The sequence below is a fragment of the Sylvia atricapilla genome, chromosome 11, assembly GCF_009819655.1.
Source record: "Sylvia atricapilla isolate bSylAtr1 chromosome 11, bSylAtr1.pri, whole genome shotgun sequence".
Classification (NCBI taxonomy): domain Eukaryota; kingdom Metazoa; phylum Chordata; class Aves; order Passeriformes; family Sylviidae; genus Sylvia; species Sylvia atricapilla.
Window position 1 is genome coordinate 9831285 of NC_089150.1, and position 13629 is coordinate 9844913.

At 41.0% G+C, this 13629-nt stretch overlaps 1 protein-coding gene across 2 annotated transcripts; it reads right to left on the minus strand.

Moving 5' to 3' along the window:
- CCDC174 (coiled-coil domain containing 174) lies at nt 1-12266 on the minus strand. 2 transcript variants are annotated; one of them, XM_066326627.1, is made up of 11 exons: nt 12188-12261; nt 10648-10752; nt 9639-9739; nt 8749-8807; nt 7654-7834; nt 6068-6163; nt 5079-5215; nt 4607-4701; nt 4206-4353; nt 3246-3380; nt 1-1899 (listed from the first exon to the last, which is right to left on the minus strand). In XM_066326627.1, the coding sequence occupies exons 1-11, from the start codon at nt 12227-12229 to the stop codon at nt 743-745; spliced, it is 2256 nt and encodes a 751-aa protein (XP_066182724.1). In that variant the 5' UTR covers nt 12230-12261; the 3' UTR covers nt 1-742. The 2 variants fall into 2 exon arrangements, with proteins under 2 accessions (XP_066182724.1, XP_066182725.1); XM_066326628.1 differs by lacking the exon at nt 9639-9739 and having other exon boundaries at nt 12188-12266.
- Nucleotides 12267-13629: the final 1363 nt, after the last annotated feature.

Here is a 13629-nt window from a genome sequence, read left to right on the forward strand (position 1 = left end):
TTGGTCTGCTTTTATATTTAATGACTCCAGTATCACAGTTTTGGGAAAAAAAAAAGAGTATTAAATAAAGCCATATTCATAACTCTGTATGCAAGAAAAACACAGTCGGAGAATTATGAGAGGATTTTCTAAACCAGTAGAACAGTAATTTCAGGTGTCAAGGCTTCTGCTTCAATGATGTGTTTATTTTTAGCCCACCCATCATTATTTATTGATTTCTGCAATGTCTCCACTCTAAAATGCTGCACAGAATTATGAGCTATATATGGACCTCAGGAATGCAGAGCCATGAGAACCACCACTGTTCACTAGATAATATTTGGCACTTCCAAAAGACAGGAGATTAGGTAGGAACAAAATCATTCTGTATTTGGCAGCAGAGGACCTACCATTTCCATACTGTTTCTATCGATGTCACTGAAGTTGTACCTCCAAACCAGAAGCCAGCTGGAAGCAACCAACTAAAGGGGTTTATTCTTGAAAGCAAGTAATTAATATACCCTTAAGTTCAGGTGTAAATGTCAAAGAGTTAAATTTTAGTAAAGAGGTAAGAATTAAAAAAAAAACAACTGGGCAAAATATAGCTGTGATGTAAAACATCTTAGCTGTTTAGGAGATTTATTCTGATGTACTTACAGAAACTTATTTTTCCCATTTGTGGGAAAATAATATTCTGCCAAGCACCTAATTAATTATATTCCAGTTCTTTAGATCATGGTTCTTGCTTATCTTTTTGCTCAGCTCAAGTCACTTGTCTATAATAAGAGAGCATATCGTCTAAACTTTGGTAAAGTGGTTCCTGATTTGGAGCATCACTGCTGTCGGTCTGCACTGGAGGTGCCACATCCTGAGTGCTGCAGCCACTGGCCTGTGCTCCTGGTGGCACATCCTGGGTGCTGCTGCCACAGGTGTCTGTTCCTGGTGGCATCTCTTGGGTGCTGCTGCCACAGGTGTCTGTTCCTGGTGGCATCTCTTGGGTGCTGCAGCCACAGGTGTGTGTTCCTGGTGGAATATCTTGGCTGCTGCATCCACAAGTGTCTATTCCTGGTGGCACATCTCGGCTGCTGAGGTCATAGACTTGTGTTCCTGGTGGCACTTCCTGGGCACTGCAGCCGCAGGCCTGCATTCCTGGTGGCACTTCCTGGGCACTGCAGCCGCAGGCCTGCATTCCTGGTGGCACACCCTGGGTGCTGCATCCACAGGCCTGCATTCCTGGTGGCACACCCTGGGTGCTGCATCCACAGGCCTGCATTCCTGGTGGCACACCCTGGGTGCTGCATCCACAGGCCTGCATTCCTGGTGGCACATCCTGGGTGCCGTAGCCATAAGCCTGCATTGCAAACGGCATCTCGGGAGCGCCGTAGCCGTACCCATGCACTGGTGGCACCATTCCTGGTGCTCCATAGCTGTAGGCCTGCACTGGGAAGGGCACCTCAGGGGTGCCATAGCCGTAGGCTGGCATGGGTGGTGGCACACCCTGGGTGCTGTAGCCGTAACCCCGCAGTGCTGGTGGCACACCTCGGGCTCCGTAGCCATAAGCCTGTGCTGGTGGCAGCGTGTCCTCATCGTCACTGCTGTCCTCCTCTGCTGATGACACGCCCTGAGTGTCACGGCCACTGGGCTCTGCTGGCTTATCTGGAACGTTGCTGTTGGAAGCGTGTGCCGATGGTGACACATCTCCAGTGCTGCTGTCGCTGCCCTGCACCGATGGCCTCTGCTGGTTTTGTGATCTCTCCGTTTCCAGGTTTTCAGAGGAGGTTTCAGAACTGTTCAAATTCCGACTTCGGTAATAACCATCTTTCTTTTGTCCCAAAAAGTAGTCAGAAGGTGGTGCAAATTCTGGGTCTCGCTCATCTCTAAGTTCTTCCTGTTTCTTTTCCCATTGTCCAAACATCAGTTCTGTTAGAAACAGGAAAATGGTAGATTTAGCATAGATTTCAAGGTCTGAAGGTCAGTGAGGAGGGAAAACAAACTGACAAAGAAAATGCAACTGTATAAAGCCACCTGAAGTTCCTTTTCCACCTCATACTACATGGAAATACAATAATCTAGTGCAGATTCCCTTGGTGAATCACAGTTAGTTCACTCTGCATTTTAGAGTAAGCTGTCCTCTGCTTTCTGAGTGTAGTATTTGCTGCAGTGCTGCCTGTGTGTTAGTGAGACTTCCTCAAAGGAGGGAAAAAATATAGTGTCAGGTAGGATAAAGATTTATGAGACAGGATCTGAAAGTTTGGGGTTTTAATGGAACCATGAAGTTTCCTCTCACAGTGATGTTCATTAATGGAACATAAAGATTGAAAATAAGAATCTGGAAATACAGTATTGCATAGAAGAGGAATAGTGCTGTTATAGTACTAAAGAAGGTGAGCATTTATGTGCTTTGCCTATTCCTTGTTTGCTTTTACTTAGAAGTCAGGCATCAGATTAGAAGAATGTGCATGAACTCAGACTAATAGTGCAAAACTGTTAATAAGTATGGGAAGGATCTACAAGACAGCCATCACTTTGTGACAAGGAAGATGCTTCAAAATGAGGCACAGGCACTGAAGTGGTCTCTGCTTGCATCATGTTTTAGTATCACACCATACTGTAGCCCTGGTTTGCGCCTGACATATTTTCATTTCTGAAATTCCTTTCCCAGGGAATTTTCTGTAAACAAGAGACATGTTTTGGTAATGGCAAGAATGCTTACATTCTTTCTCTAAGAGGGACTTCTCTTGATGTCCCTCTGGTTTGACCAATGTGATTGAAGAGGTTTGTCTTCTTGTCACTAATCAAATTGGTGTTTGTAAAAGAGTATAAAAAGGGAAATGCTTCCCGAGAATAAAGGAGTCACCTTTTCAGCCTTCTGAAGTTGGAGCGTTGTGTCGCTGTGATGTACAATTGCAACACTGTACCTGTTTGTGTGATACATCCTGCTATCAGGTACCACAAAACCACAGGAATGTATCAAGAAAAGATCACACTGTACATCTTATGAACTACAGAATTTGTCATTCTGTCAACCTGTCAAGATCATCCAGAAATGCAGTAATTCACACAGAAGAAAAATTTTGGGGACATTATAGCAGCTACTGATATTAACGCATCCTTGTCAGTCACTGCCCTGGACACTGGAGTCATCAGTACCAAAGCAGAAAGGATTTCAGCACTTCTATCTTACCATATTTTGGTCACAAAATAGAAATGAAAGTGCAGAGTACTTGCTCTTTCCCAACAATGTTCCTGAATCTGCATTTCCTTACCTTTGCCTTTATCCCACTCTCGGACATAAGGCACTCCAGGCTTTGTATCTCTCCTCTCCTGGATGATAACCTCTACCTTCCTACTTGCTGCAGTCACTCTTGGAGGTTCTGGTTCCTCAGCAGCACCTTTCACCTCTGTGTTACAGGAAGAGATAGTAGAAATTGTCAGTTACAGAACAAAATCTGTATGACCCTCACAGGTAAAAACAAGAACAATTATTTCCATGTTATCTCCAATAATAACAGTGTCTCTATTTCATCTACTGGAGAAAACAATTTGCATTCTTATTCTTCTGAACAACCATAACAGCGAGCAGTGGCACAATGCTGTTCTTCATTTCCAGAACACTTCACAGTTAATCACTTGCATGGAATTCTGACACATTAGCTACATTTTCCAGTGGGAGACAGACAGTACAAGTTGACTATCAGTGTTGTGAGGAAGGCAGCACAGAGACAGGATTAGAATTTAAATTCATTATCCTAAGTCCTAGAGTCAGCTGTATCTCTAGTTCACACACTGGACTAAAACTGTCACAGTGTATATTGTATGATATCAAAATTGACTTGTTACTACTTATTCTACCTCATTTTCATAGAAGAAAAAGCCAGTACAATGTCAGCAGCTCTAACCTCAACCTGCATAATTAACCCATGTAATTACTGCTGTCAGGTGCGAATCAAAAAAAGGCTACAATCTACATACTATATTTCTACCTGCATCATTACATTATGTTACATTACATTACATTATATTATATTATATTTCTGGCATGATTTCATATCTACACACAATTACACCAACTCTCATTATCCTAACAGTTATGTTAATTGTATATATAGAACACACAATACCATATATTGGATGTCTAAACAAATATAAATTAAAATCTGTCTGTCCATAGATCGAGAACAAGGTGAAATAGCAAGTATTTAACTTAAGAAGGCAATAGATTATACCTCCATTCTCCAGTTTTTCTGCCTCTTCCTCTAATCCAGCTTCCCTTAACTTTTTAATCTTCCTTGCTCGAAGTTTGGACAGCCTTGCATCTAGAGCTGCCTTCCTCTTCTCCTTCAGCTGTTCACGTTTATTTCTCTGATCAAGTGTCTTAACAGCAAAGAAAAACATGAATTAATCTTCCTTTGTTATTATAAACAAGAACCTATCTTCCTTCGCAAAACAACTAAAAGCAACCCTACTCAAGTACTAGGTTTCAACAGGAAAAAAGACGCCCAATTTCTTTGGCTTCTTTGGAGGCAGCTGCAGGCATCACCTAATACAGCACTTACACAACAAATCAAAGACAGTAACCACTGAAACCACTCCACCTCGCAGCCCAGTCTGCTCTTCACTCTCATACCTGCTCCCTCAGCATATCCAGGGTTGCCCGTTGTTTATGCCTGAGTTCTTGGTCCCGAGAAAAGGCAAAGTAACCAACACCGAGCTGCCTGGCCTCTGAAAAGGAGAAAAACAATGGGTTTATGTTAGATTCAGTTTATAAATGGCAGTAACTACAGCCTCCAGGCACCCTGCTTTCAGGCATGGAATTATTCCCAACACTGCATTAGTTTTAGAAGGCTAAAAAAGGCTTGCTTTAGATGATAAATAAAGTGAGGCTTCCTGAAGGAGAACACAGGTGGAGGTAGAGAAACATTTGAGAAAAATACAATTTGAAGAAAAAATAAACCTAGACTTACGAACTGGTAACTTTCAGCAGTTATTACACACCTACACTTTGCCATACAAGCACAGGAAGTAACTTTCCCTTACTCCCTCTACAACTGATCTCTTTGGTGATACAGAGGTAAGTGATATAAAGTATGGCAGTGTACCATTTTCTCGAATGTCCTCATAATGTATGGGTCCCATGGGTTTTCTGAGGGCTTCTTCTTCTTCCTTTTCCCACTGCTGCCTCTGAAGTTCTCTTCTCATGTCTTCAGATAACAGAGTATTCCCATCAGGTTCTTGTCTAATTAAAAAAAAAAAAAAAAAAAAAAAAAAAAAAAAAAAGATTACAGAGCAGAATTCACTGGTTTGTCAGTACCAAACAGTGCAAGTATGATTTGCTCTGATCCGCTATTGCAGTTTCCACAAAACACAGATCATTGTAGACACTACTCAGTGATACAATGTTGATGACAATGGAACATCATCACCATAGAAATACAAAGCTGCCTCTAAAACAAGGTACTGGTAGAACATGTTATTAAAAGACAAAATCATATCCTTTCTCAGAAGCTTTATGAAATAATTATCAAATCACAGAATGGAAGATGAAATAATCAGCTATTTGCATCTGTGGGGATTCTAGCAATCAGATACAGGAACATTTCAGATTTAATGTAAGAAATGAAAGGTATTTGAAGTAACAAAAAGCTAAGCATTTCCCCAAGAGATCCATGCAAAATATTAATACCCAAATATTAACCAGAAGAGCTGTTAAACAGCTGCTTAACAGAAGAACAAAACCAAAAAAATGGATGGCTAACAAATTCCCTTTGAATGTCATAAAGAATTTGGAACTGCTAAAAGACATCAGTTTCCATGCTAAACAGAACCAGGAATCACTTTCCTGGCATTTCATGGAAGGTATAATGAAATACAAGGACCTCAGTTTTTAAAGATGCAATAAATATCTGAGATTGCTACATCAAATTAATAAAACCTTTTTCTGCAAATTACGCAAATCTAGAGAAAGCAGTAACATCAACTCTGGATTGAGAATGGGGTGACGAAGCACAGCCTCTCTTCTTGTTAAAAAAATAAAAACAAAAACGTTAAATACTGAGAGGAACATGCAGCTCCATCAGAGAAACCACACCTTTTCCCTTGAAGTTCCTGATCGATTTTAAGTAGACTTGGTAAATCCTTCTTCATACAGCGTCTAGATCGGCCCAAGAAATCAACATAATCAACCCTGTAATGAAGGAAAAAGAAACGTGATGCAAAACTTCAATTTGCAGATTGATAGAAGTCTTACCCAGAAGACAGAAGCAGTGACCCTTTCCAAAGAGTATTTGTCATCTCTCAGTCTATCTGTGTGTGACAGTTGCTCCTGCTTTTCACTTAACACATTCCCAGTTTAAGAGGACAGTTCTGAATGGGCATATGACAGTTCTACCAGACATTTATTCAATCTCCTTTTGAGACCCCTGTTTGCCTGAGCAATAAAATGGTGTAAAAGTGTTCAAAAGTAACAATGTCACGTAGTTTTCACAACAAAATAGAACTCAGCCTACTGCTTGCTTCCCATGGTGAGGATAATGATGCAGCATTGACTTCTTGTGGATATGAAATCGCTACAATACATTTCAATTATCGGTCTAAAGGCCATTCAGAACAGATTGATAGAGTACATTCAACTGGCATAACAAAGGCTCACTAAAACACAAGCAAAATGTTCCTCTGAAGCTACTGTGCTTCTTATTCAATACTTTATAGTACTAAGCACCTGATTTACTTTTGTTGACAAGCTGTTAAGAGCTACACTTATTGTCCTGTAATGTAGAAAGTTCTTTAGCATCAAGCTGCCTCTATTATCCCATTCTGAAGAATATTACATCTGAAAAAGTATGACTGGCAATCTAGCTCCCAACCCCCAAACTTTTAAAGATCTGTGCTTTTAGTAAGTCTTTTACATAGTTTCTAAGGATATCTACAGTTTAGTATTTGAAGATTGGGGGTGTTGTTTTGTATTGGTTACTGCTGGTTTAAACTAATCACCAGAAGTAAAATCTCTTGTTCCACATGCATTTTAAACAAATGGACAAGGAAAATGTTTAGTCAGGACTGGTTTCATATGAAACCAGTCTCAAATGAAAAAGTAGTGGTTATTTGGAATGACACAAAAAACTGTCAGAGACTATTTGCTGTGCTGCAGTAAAGTGGAAGAAATGCTGAAAATCATGCTCTTATTCCAACTAGAGTTTCTCTCCTTCAAGAGAAGGCTGTACAGTGAAATGAATGCTCAGTTTTAAGTCACTCACAATTAAAGGGAAGATGAATATCATAAAATCCTCAAGTTTTGCTAAAATACATTCCAATTCAGCACAACAAAACATGAAATGGTACCAATGCTGTGTTGAGTACTTGCATAAACTATGCAAGAATGTAAGAGAGGAGATTATGTTGTCCCCCTATAGTAAATTGCCCTCACTGCAATTTCTCAAGGTCCCCGATGAAGATTCAATTGCAATGTTACCTGTGTGGAAATGAAAGAGACATGGAGGAGTGTCTTTATAGGAGAAATTAAAGACTGTTAACCCCTCCTTGTCAATGTGCAATATTAAACAAAAAAAGAAAAACAAAGGTGCCACTTCACAGACTTTGGAAAAGAGAAGTATTTTCTCATGCAACTTTAAGAATAAGAGTGGCCAAGGACATATGAGCCCAATCAGTAGCACCAACCATTCCTCATCCGGGTCCTCTGGTGGTGGAATGTCTGCTTCAGGCTGAATTTCCTCCTCATCTGTGTCTCTTTCTGAAGTCTTTCCGGCAGCTTCGCTCTGATGCAGCTCCTGTACTTCGTGCTGTTTGTCTATGATCTTCTGAGTGAAATCCACCAGGTACAAATCCTCAGTTTCTTCATCTAAGGCAGAAAATCGATTCTTAGAGAACAGCCATGAAAAGAGCAGAACTGAGCACAAAATCAATACCAAATAGCTACAATCACCTTCTCAGCTGCCAGCGATGCCCTTGACCACACTATTGGGGAGTACTTAAATCTCATTCAGTGCCAAACAAAGCCCAGAGCTATCAACTGGCTCCACAGTGATAACTTCTATTTCTGAATTGAAGTTTCAGGGCATTGTGTGCAGTACAGAAAAGGCTGCATTCTTTGCAGCAAAACATTCTCTGCTTGTTAACTGTTTCATAGGCAAAGGATTTCTCATGTAACCGCTCAAATACTGTTTTGATGCTTAACATGCCTTAGGTTGGCAGGAGCCAAGCAGTCACGAGGATACATTTTAGAAAAGTAGAGGAAAGTGCTGGGGTCACAGGGATGAAGATGGACACTGATAAAGAAAACAAGGAGATTTGTATTCTGTTTTAATAATCACTTTTTGAGGGACTGAATGTGTGAGAGAAGAAGGAAACAGATTAGCATTCTCTAACCCTATGAGATGCACGACTGGCATTCACATATGGACCAGCCACACTCCTCTCCTGATCCTCTTCTCATAAAGGCCCAACAATTAGAATGCGGACAGAGCATCAGCAATGCAATCCAAAGACTGCACAACAGAGAACAATTCTTTGTTTGTTTTCCCAAGATACTGTACTGAAAAAACAGAATATAGTCCACCCACTTAATGAAAGAGTGAAACAAGCCCCTAGTGCTTTACTTGGTCAGGCTGTCCTTCCAAAGTAATTTCATTTTCTCCAGATAATGTATTTTTTCTCCTTCTCAAAGTGGACTAAACCATGTCAATCACTTTGTATAACAATAATTCCAAGAATTTATATATATATAAATACTCCTTTTGGAATAGTATTGTTCACCTGGGAAGTCTCCTTTTGTCATTTTCTCATACAGCTTTGCCTTCTCTTCAAGCTTCTTCCTGAAAAAGAAAACCAAAAACCTTGCAATCCTGCCAATTCCAAGCAGAGTTTAAAGTGACCTATTTAGCCTTAGATAAATGAAACAGGAAAATCCTGGGAGCACTTGAGGTGTTCATTAGAAGATGACTTATGCCTGGCTTCTGTTTTGAATCTCTACTAGCATTTCTGAAGATACAATCTTTTCCAGTTCCAGAATTTGTACTGAAAATAATTTTTGTTAAGTTACAAATTTAATCTTAGAAGTAATTTGCCAAGTAGGCAGAAACATGATGTTACAAGAATTTCACCTTTATCTAAGCCCTGTGGTCTTTCAGATAAATACTAGAAGTTAAACCATTATTTGCAGACACTGAAAGACAGTTTCCCAAGAAAAAAAAAATGAAATAACACAAAGTTACACTTCATCTTAGAAACTGAAAAGAAAACCTTAGCTAATTTCTGGAATTTCAAAGAGCAAGGAACTGCTTACAGAAGCACAGCAAATAGTTTATAAATGGCATTTTCAACATACATATTTTTGTACAACCAACCCATTTAGAGAATGAAGTAATTCTTGAAAAAAGTGAGCCATTTTCTGTCAAGCCCAAGAAACACTTTGCTATAGAATTCTAACATGTTGCTTCACTGGCTGGTAATTGAAAAGATGACTTTTAGGAAAAAAATCTGTAACATGACACATTTAGATAGCTGTGATAATGTGAGGGCATGAGAGCATAAGACTGCTGGGATGCAGTTTGTACACTACTGGTAAAGAGTATGGATGATGCTGGAATTACTGGCTGGTCTAATAAGAACTGCTAGTCCAAAAACTTCTTTCTGTGAAGAGCTACCTTGATTTATCCAATATATCTTGTTCTTCTGCCTTCTGCTCAACATCTTTTGCAGCTCGATTTACAACTCCTGTGTTCTGTTTGGTCCAGATACTTGGTTTCTAAAAAGGACAATTTTGTAACAATAAACAAAATAGATGAAAATATTGAATTGATAACAATAAAAAAAAAATTTCAACTCTATAATGCAAACAATGCACATTAATCATGGAAGACTTTGCAAATAACATCTTACACATTATTGTGCTGTAGGATTCAGCAGATATGTCCTGAATTAACACAGGCTGCAAGATGGTATCATACTTAATGGCAGGTTGAGAAGCTAAAAAACCCAAAGGCACTCAGAGATCAGATAAAATCTACTCTGGCAAAAATGTGAGGATTAAAAGAATCATACTATCTTGCTAATTAAATACATACTAACAAAGCTAGAAATTGTTTATATTCTCTATTGCCCCGTTTTAGATAAAAATTTTAATCAGTTGACCTATTTGCAGTGTAACACTGTAAATGCTGCATGTGCTTCAAACATGGCAGGAACAGCACATTCTGCTTCTAGAAAGCTACAGAATGAACAAAACCCAAAGTGCAGTATAGAGCAAAACAAGAGAGATAATTGTGTATTCATTATTGTACACCACAAAGAGCACAGCATTTAACAAAGAAATTCAGTGAATCTAGAAGAATCTCTCATCCTCCATCCTGCAGCATCAGAGAAAATCCTCTAATAAAAAAAAAGGAAACATCTTTTCTTATAATTAAAGGGTGTGGATCCTTGGGAAATGAAGACTAAGTGGGGATTTAGATGGGCATAAGCACAAGACTAAGCTTTCTGCTGTGCACAGGAATCTCACCTGGAAATGAACTTTAAAGAACGTTTTCATCATGTACATTTTATACTTGACTAGAAACACAGCTCTGAGTATTTACTATTATTTAGATCTGAATATTAACTTCCTTACTTCCAGGAGAAAGAATGACAAAAACAACAATGGAAGATTATTTTTACCTTATTAGAGGTTCTGGGCTTTCCAAAGACACCAGCATCTTTCAGTAGCTTTTCTTTTTTGAATTCCTCTTGCTTTCGGAAGAGTTCGGCTTTGAGATCTACCAGCTACATCACCAGCAAAACAATAAATAAAGAACAATACATAAATACACATGCAGAGACATCACTTACTGCAATAAATAACTGTATCTCTAGGAAAACAATCTGTTATTTCCAGTTGTAGGAGCACTCGATTGCATTTTTATGTGGAACGTTGAAGCACTGATTTGATCAGCAAGATCACCTTTTACAGCAAACAAAATAAAAAAAACCACAGAATGCTAATTATGATTATAACTTTAGTCCCCAAAGATATCCTTGATCCTTTGTTACATAATGAGAATAAGAGAGGCATAGGTCTGTCTAGGTTTTACCAGCCTCCTAATGCCAAACAAATAGAGAAAAAGTAATGAAAAACACTACTAAATATGAAAAGGGAACTTTTAACCATTCAATAATTAATAAATTCCTGTCTCAGGAAACAATTCATAAAAGTTGGCCATCATAAAATACACATTTTCCCCACTGCTTTATGTAATGTTTAACAGTTTTAGATTTTCTTTCTTCTTCTTTTCAAATAAATATATGAGTAGCATTGCCACCTGTGGCCAAGGTCCATCTCAGCTTTTATTAAGAAACATCGTCGGCAGGGGTGTTATATCTTGGAATTACAAAACTAGTCTGGAAGAGGATATTGTGCTACTTTTCTTGCAAGTCCTACAGACGACAAAACACAGACATTTACATTAAATCAGAAAAGGGGAAGACTTTGGTACTAATATTTGTTGCACGCACTAAAGCATTTGCTTTTTAAGTCCCTGGGACAATGAAGTGCAGTGCTGTAAAAATCACCCATTCTCTCTTCTGCTTAGAGGTGATCATCCAAAGATTCAATGTAAAATATTTCACAGTTAACGTACATTAACTATTTATGTAACTCCTCATCTGAAGTGTTTGGCAGCATCTCTCGTGAGCGTCCTGGAGAGCAGCGAGGGGCAGCACCTCACCACCCCTAAGGGTGGGAAGTTAATCTGCCACAGCACAGACGTCCTGCTCCTTAGGAAAAACTCTTTTCCCTGTTATGGCCTAATTTTATCATTACATCAGGAATGCGAGCAAATCCAGGTCCGGCAGACTCGGGTTTGGAGCGCAGGGCCTGTGCCTGGTCGGGAAGGTGAGAGGACAAAATCCCAGCCCCGACACTGTCACAGACCCAATAGGCGACACACGGCGTCACCACAGCCCTTTAACCCAGCATTTGCCGCAATGACTGCACGTCGCAGTGGGGCTAAGGCGAGGACACAGAACACCGGCACTCCCCAGTGCGCTGTTTTCCCTGGAAGCGGTGGCACCGGCTCATCCCCGGGTCGAGCCTCACGGCCTGCGCCAGCCAGGCCCACTCCGCCCGCGGGAGCTCCGCGGCCGAGCACACCTCACAGCCCTACAAGCCTCCTGGGCAGGCGGAGGGCTTCATTTTGTCTCTCCCCGCTCAGTCACTCACCGAGGACGCGGCCACGTCCAGCGGCTTCTTCCTCCGGTCCATGGCGGGACCGGCCCCGCCACCGCCTCCTTCCCCGCCGGGCGGCCTTGCCGTAAAGCGCGGCGGAAGCGCGGCGCTATCGCGACAGTGCTGCTGAGGGCGGGCGGGCGCTGTCGCCATGTTGGCGAGGTCAGGGGAGGTGCTGGGGGCTCGGCCTGGTGTGGTTTAGCGGGGATGGAGCGCTCCCGGCCGGGGCTTTCCTGCCTGCGGGTAACCCCTGTGCTCAGTGTGTGTGAAAATGAGCGTTTCGGCAGGTGCCGGACAAATCCCCCAGGCGTCCCACTGGAAATGTAGTGCAGGCGCGGGGCCGGAGCTGCTGCTGTGACAGAGCTGGCGGTGCCCTGGGCTGGGGAGGCCGCTGTGGCCAGGAATTGGCATGATTGCAGCTGGCCCAGAGTGGGGCTAGGTGGAGTACATGCTTCAAACTTGCCATCAGTGTTGACCCGAATGTGGGCTCGTTACCTGGTTCCAGTGCTATGTCAGGTGCTGAGGCCACGTATTCCTGTCTTTTATTCTCGTTTGTGCAAACTGAGGGGCTGGGTGGTGACCCATAAAGGTTAATTCACTGATCATCCAAACTTCATACTATTTATACAACTTAATAAAGGCATCAACATTTGTTGGTTACAGATTACTCAACTCCCCTATTTGCTAGTTCTATCTCTTGCTTCTCCTGCTAATTAGATGAGATAACCCTCAGTTCTTCCCTCCATTTGAGTCCGGGGCCCATTTTGAGTCGGTGGTCAATGAGTTGTTGCAATTTCCTACTGCAAGAATCACCTTTCCCCAGGTACTGCTCAGTTCTGACTTCATTTGGAGATAGTTTTCTCTTTTTCTTGAAACAGCAGATTAGCCAAACACATGATGCTCACAATGCAATTGTTTAATCATAACCATCCAGCTATAGCTACTGGTTAACACCTAAAAAAAAGAGCAAAGTGTGACTTAACCCCCTATCAAAACCTTGAGAGCCTCAAAACTTGAGGACTTTGGTATCATCAAGAGAAAAAAAGCCCCAAAACCCACAAAAACAAACCACACCAGAAACCCCCCAAACACAACCAGGAAAAAACTAAACCCAAACACACCAACCCAAACTAAACCTCTCTTTTCTGCCTTAGTTGATAAGTGAGTGCTACAGAGATGAGACCTGAACATAGCAGCCAAGTACAAACTTACATGTGATGGATCCAGCTCTAAAACCTCAGAGAGGAATGCAGGTGCTCTTGGGGAGTGAGATTCAGAGTTTTAATTTTACTGGGTAAGTCTTTATATAATTTTTCATCCCCATGAAGAAAAAGGACTATCTGATAGGTTTTAATTGAAATACTGAAGATCATAGTTATCTGTGGTTGCAAGAAGAAGCTGCCTTTCACTTGTCTTTAATAAAGTGGAAAAAGTAT